At 36.5% G+C, this 6,000-nt stretch overlaps 1 protein-coding gene across 2 annotated transcripts in view; it reads right to left on the bottom strand.

Moving 5' to 3' along the window:
* Positions 1-1,672: 1,672 nt before the first annotated feature.
* PDS5A (PDS5 cohesin associated factor A) overlaps positions 1,673-6,000 on the bottom strand; it is a 74,444-nt gene continuing 70,116 nt past the window's right edge. Inside the window, exons 32-34 of one of the 2 annotated variants that reach the window (XM_085059114.1) lie at positions 4,710-5,062; positions 3,443-3,593; positions 1,673-2,872 (exon numbers count right to left, since the gene is read on the bottom strand). In XM_085059114.1, coding sequence (XP_084915240.1) covers positions 2,837-2,872; positions 3,443-3,593; positions 4,710-5,062 — 540 coding nt within the window. In that variant the 3' untranslated portion in view covers positions 1,673-2,836. The remainder of the gene's footprint in view (positions 2,873-3,442; positions 3,594-4,709; positions 5,063-6,000) is intronic. The other variant, XM_085059115.1, reaches the window with a different exon arrangement.

The following is a 6,000-nucleotide window of genomic DNA, read 5'->3' as shown; positions in this document are numbered from 1 at the left end:
TAAAGGCTGGGTTTTATTTGGCTTCCTGTCATTCTTAATTGCACATTAACAAGTGAAGAACTCTGAGCATCAGTTTCATTATTATAATGGCAGAATCCCCACCTTTAAATGCAATATTTGAAAACTGATACATGGCCAAGTACTCCTTCCCCTCTCTCTTTGGAATACTTTGCCTTCAATTCCAGAGTTGTATACTCATTATTCTTCAACAGATCTTATTTTTGAAGCCTCAGCAGCCCTGGCAATGCATAGATGATGTCTGTGTAGAACTGGTGCTTTCTGTAGTGGTTCTCCAGGCTGCCTCCTGCCTGCTGTCACCACTCAGGGCTCCCCAGCCTGGGTGCTGCTCTGACCCAAAGGTGCCCTTCCAGCACTGAGGCAACTCCCAGCAGCACCTCACTGCCCTGAGCACTTCAGCAAGGGAACAGGGTGAGCAGGCAGGGAAAGTCTGTACATGGCCTTGTGTGGGGCAAGTCCTGAACAGAAGCAGTGGGAGCCAACACTAGAACTTTCTGGTAGTTCTTCTATGCTGCATTTTGGCTCAGCCAGTTATGCCCAGCATAATTTGCTACATGAATGTACCAACTGACTCTACTGATAATCAACATATGAAAGTAACTCAAATGTCCAGAAAGAAACTCAGCATAATTGCATCTGGAGAAAGACAACTGAAAACCATGCTCTGAGCATGGCACTGAACCTCCAGAAACCCCTTCTAACGTAAATTCTTCTATGATGATTCTTTGAATAATTTGACATTGTTACTAATTAAAAACCAACCAAAAAACATAAAAAGGAAAAAATCCAGTAATTATTCTCTTCACAAAAAGCAAAGCTTTTGGAAACAAAATTAAATTACTTGCAAGATTTGTCGAGTCCAGATTTCAGCTCACTGTTAAAGGCACACCATCTAGGTACCAGAACTCATTTCTAAAAGCAAGTTTCTTTTTCAGGTAGCACTGAAAAACTAAAACATTTTAGGTTTAGTTTAAATAAAATACTTCAACTTTTGTGAGAGGGAACTATTTGACCAGAGCACTAAGAAGAAATTGCATTATAATCAGTAAATCCATCTAGTGAAATCATTTCAGTTTTAGAAGTCAAACCCCTGACAGATGTGTAATTAAAAGATTTTAAAATCTCCCTCTGTCATAACGCATTGCAAATCCTTCAGGTCAAAGCCCTGCAGGTTGCTGTAGAAGGGGAGCTGCACACACTGCTTTATGTACAGAGCCTGATTTTCTGTTACAGAAGAAAAACAACACCAGTTGTACACTTGCTAAGAGAGACTTAAATCACATTTCAGAGCACACAACTGCACCCTACCCATTTCAGGAGCACAAGCAATCCTTAGCTAAAGCCACCAGTATGCAGCTCTTATATATGAATCAAGGGATTTCAAAACAATTTGCAGAGGAGAAATGGGGAACTGAGGCACTGGGAAACAAAGCAAACTTTTCACTGTCACTCTGCAGACTAACCCAACCCCCTCTACAAGATAAACCACTAGAACTTTACCTAAAAAACTTAACTTTTAAAGTATGGAACTGCCTGCATTACAACTCCTTTGCTCTGTACAATACTTCTGTGAATGTCCAAGCCAATGTACAGATATAGCAATTAGTTTTCTGTGAAAGAAAAAAAAAAAGAAAATTAAAAGAAGACCGCCACATGACACCTAGAAGCGTTTATTTTATGCAACAAACTTAAATATGATCATGTGTACATAAAAGTGTACACTGTATCTATGCTGAACAATGCCAGGAAACATAATATTGATGCAACAATCTTCTAAAATAAACATTAAAAAATGAGCCTGGACAGGAAGACAAAATGCAAAACAGACTTACTTCCAATCAGCACAATGCTTAAAATTGAGAGCAATCCTAAACATTTCCAACTTTCCTTACAAAGCTGCCAAAGTCCAACTATTTTTAAAAACTGATTTTTTTTTCTTTACATCAATAATAAAAATCTGGTGACAAACATTATAAAATCAAATGCTGGACTGTCTTTACTCCTTTAAAATTTAGAATATTCCAACAGAACCGCAGGAGTAAAAACACTTAAAAGTGATATATGTTTTTATAAAACAAACATCAATATGTACATTTATTGCAAATTATATTAAACTAAAATGGAGGGAAAATTAAAAAATGAAATGTCTACTTGCGAATTAATAATAATTTTAAGTGATTACTTTCCCACTCTGATAAAAATCAGAAAGCAACATTTATAAAATTGCCACCACATGACTTTTCATAGCAGGGAACTGAAATCTGTACATCTTATTTTTGCAGAAAAGTAGGCAGGCAGAAAGAATTATACATAAAACAGTCTCCAAAAGTAAAGCAAAAAAATTTTTTTTGTGGTTTTTTTTCCTCTAGTCTTGTTTAAAATCCATTCAGTAGACTTCTACCTTTTCTGTGAAACATGGGAATACCTGGCTCTAGGATCATGAATTTTCAATGTCAGTGTAAGGACCTTCTCTGACTTTCTTTAAAAAAAAATGCAGCATGAAAGTTAATGGTGTAAATACACTTTTAAACTCCAGAATGCAGGAACTGGAACCAAGTGTTAAGCAATTTGCTTAATTATTGACTTTTCATAAAAAAAGTCTCTGGGGAAATAAGTACAGATGCTTTTAGCCTCTTTCTCAAGAGTTTCTGCTTTACATTTCCATTGAGAAGGATTAATTTCATGTGAAAGGGAAGCATAGTTTTCCTTCTTGTTTCAGAGCTGAAAGCTGTGTATTTTGAAGTAATTTCAGTTCCTGTACAGGAAATTTCTGAATCCTAGTTTTTGCAGAAGCTTGGAGCATGCCTTTATTTGGCCTTCATTTCCTCCCTTTTCGAGCAAGTTTTCTTTTTACCTTTATGGGGGGAGAAAAGGAAATGAAAGTTAATCAGAACGACATGGAAATTACAAGTGACTCTGAAGTAAGATCCTACCAAATATTGTTTACATTTTAGCTTTTACACTCTTTATACTGTGATTCTTCCAACTCCATCTTGTATCTACTTAAGAATTACACAATTAATTGAATACAACTGGACTTTCTTATTGTATAGCACAACTTCTTGATAAACTTGAAAATATACAACTTGAATTGTGCATTTCATAATTCCATAACCGAGTAATCTTTTTTCAGCGTAAATATAAATATCCACTGCTTTCACTGGAATCAGACATTAAGAGCACTAACTTGATCTAGTTAACTGTAATTACCCAGGTTTATAAAAATAGCCCATTTTGTTTTAGAATAGGCACTACTTCGGATATTTTCCAAGTATTTACAATAACTTGTAAAAGTCTGCTTAGAAGCAAAAAAGCCTATCAGACACAGCTTTTTTTACGTACATATTTCTTAGATTCCTTACTGTATAAACTACAATAAAGAAGTAAAACCAAAGAATTGTCCTTTATAAGATGCCTGCTACACCTTAAGGAAGCCTCCCTCTGCTATCTCTGTATCCTCAGTATCTTCCTGGCTGCTCCCACAGGCCTTAAAAAGATCCATTGCATTTTGAGAGTATTCTGGACTTGAGTCTATCTCCAACAGTGAATCTCCATCACTTCCAAGCACCTGTCTTCTGAAAAATGTTAACAATGTTTTGGTATTTTGTCCAAGAAACACTAAGACATTACATATTTTAAAGACACTATCTGGCACAGTAACTTATTAAAGGCTATGGATAGTGCAATTTGTTCTGAAGACTTAAAGAAATCTGATGTATTAAACAAGCATTGCAAGGCAGTACACAAATATTACACTCTTAACAGACTGAACATTTTACTGGTGTATAAACCTGGCTCTGGGAAGAAAAAGTAACTTTTTGTTCAAGGTTCTCTGCAAGACCTTTAACTTACAAATCTCTGGAAAGAAACTATTCCAGTGATTCTTTCTTCCTTGAGATTAATTTGCGATTTTTAAGAGCAGACCTTATTGCACTACCACTTCAGACACTTTTGTGTTAAAGTTAATTATGTACCAGGTCCAGCAAAACAAACTTCTCGTGTTTATGCACATTTATGGATTGCTTATATTAGAAATCAAATCAAAGTGTTTAGTGTTTAAATATTTGATATTAGAAATCAAATCAAGTGTTTAGTGTTTAAACACTAAAGTAGCCCAACTTATCATTCAAGAGCTGTTTTGTAGTTTATGAAGTTCCAAATGTTAATTTTTAGTTACTTAAAATAGGTATTGCAATACTGTTATATAGTAAAACAATCACAGACCCAAAATATCAGAAAACAGTTAACACTCAGAATTACAATTTTTCCTGTTCATTGAAGATAGTCTGTTTCCAAGCCTTTGCTATCGATGAAGTGAAGCACAGCAGAGTACCCGAAGCCCTGCATGCCTGGCATTAATGAAGGCACTCAAACAACCTCAACTCTTAGCTCTTTTACACAGCAATGCTAGTAAGGGGAACCAGGATGCAACAGACAAAAACAACATTTGGTGAAAACAGGCTAAATTTTTCCCATTCTGACCAAAAAAATTCACTTCTCCAATTCCAGCTGCCCAGGTAGTTACGTTGAAAAATAGAGCTCAATGCAACATATGCTGGACCATGGCATCCACTGTGGTTTAGCTGTGCCCTTAACTATGCTAGGTCTGCTGCAATTGTACTTTCAGGGTCTGACTTGAGACAGGAAAAGACCACCCCCACCCACACATTTTATTACTTATTTATTTTTACCTCTGTAGATCAATTTGTCTCTGTGCTGCTGCTGGCTTTTTTGCTGTGTCCTGCTGTTTTGGTGCTTTGGCATTACCTGCCTCCAAACTCCCTGGACTTTCTTGGTTGGCTGCTGCCCTCTTCCTTCCCCTGACAGGTGGTTTATTTGTTTCCTCGTTTTTTGCAGTGGTACCCTGAGGTTCTGGTTTGGTTGGTCGCCCTCTTCTGGTTTTTGCTGCGAGCGATGGGCCTGTTTCTTCTACACTTTTTTCTTCTGTTTTTTGATGAATATTCTCAGTTCCAGAAGCTGTTGCTGTTCTTTTTTTCCCACGTTCAGTGCTGTTTCCTTGTGTAGTCTGATCAGAATTAATCTCCTGGAAAATTAAAATCACGGATATGAAGAAAAAAGATTCCGAATGGCAAACTCAAATTGTTACCTCCCTCCAACAGGAACATGAGTTTTAAAAACTATAAGTATTCTTATGAAAGCACATCACATGATCTTAGACCTAGTAATAAGTTTTACTAAATGGGATTTTGAAACATTATCCTTGCAAAAGTATTTTCTGCATTGTGTGTAATGTTAATATCTGCATCCAATGTACCTTTTAGTTGCGTGAGAGAGATTACAGTAAGTCTAATTATGTCAGCTCCTCCCATTATGGTTTTTCTGGACAAGCTCCTTTTACTGTCTCTTTGTCAAATGGCAAGAGAGAACTGAGGAGCAAAAGAATGATTCCAATACAGCAATTATATTCACTTCCATACATGCAAATTTTGAAAGCAACCTTCAGTAAAGGTGCAATTTACCGAAGTCCTAAATGCCAATAAAGAAAAACTCAAGGCTTGTAGGGAATAAAGATGTAAGACCACACCAAAAATGAAACTTGCTGTGTTGTTTCTTTGTCATGCCTGAATAGGTATGGCCTACATGCATGTTCTTCTCAATACACTGAATAAGGTAATGGAAGTGATTAAACACCATGAAGAAGTGTCTGTGTATGTGAAACAGAAAGGGCTAGCAATGTACTTCTCTACACAGAGCAGTATTCATATGGAATCAAAGAAGCAACTGGATGCTTAGCCTTCATTTGAACACTGACTTTCAAACCAGCTGGGAGAAGAGGTAGAGGAAAGGATACTGAAGAAATATGGCTGGGATGACTTAGCAATTTCAAACAAACGTCACTATTCTGTATCTGAACCAAAGACTTTTTTTTGTTAAATATTCTACTATTATTTCTTAACTGTTCAAATGAGTCATGCAATCTCTGTAATCTTCATTACTGTTCTAGCAGCTTCACAGCAGACA

This window comes from Lichenostomus cassidix, chromosome 4, assembly GCF_008360975.1.
Source record: "Lichenostomus cassidix isolate B80296 chromosome 4, HeHo_3.0, whole genome shotgun sequence".
Lineage (NCBI taxonomy): Eukaryota > Metazoa > Chordata > Aves > Passeriformes > Meliphagidae > Lichenostomus > Lichenostomus cassidix.
This window is presented reverse-complemented; position numbering and strand designations above follow the sequence as displayed.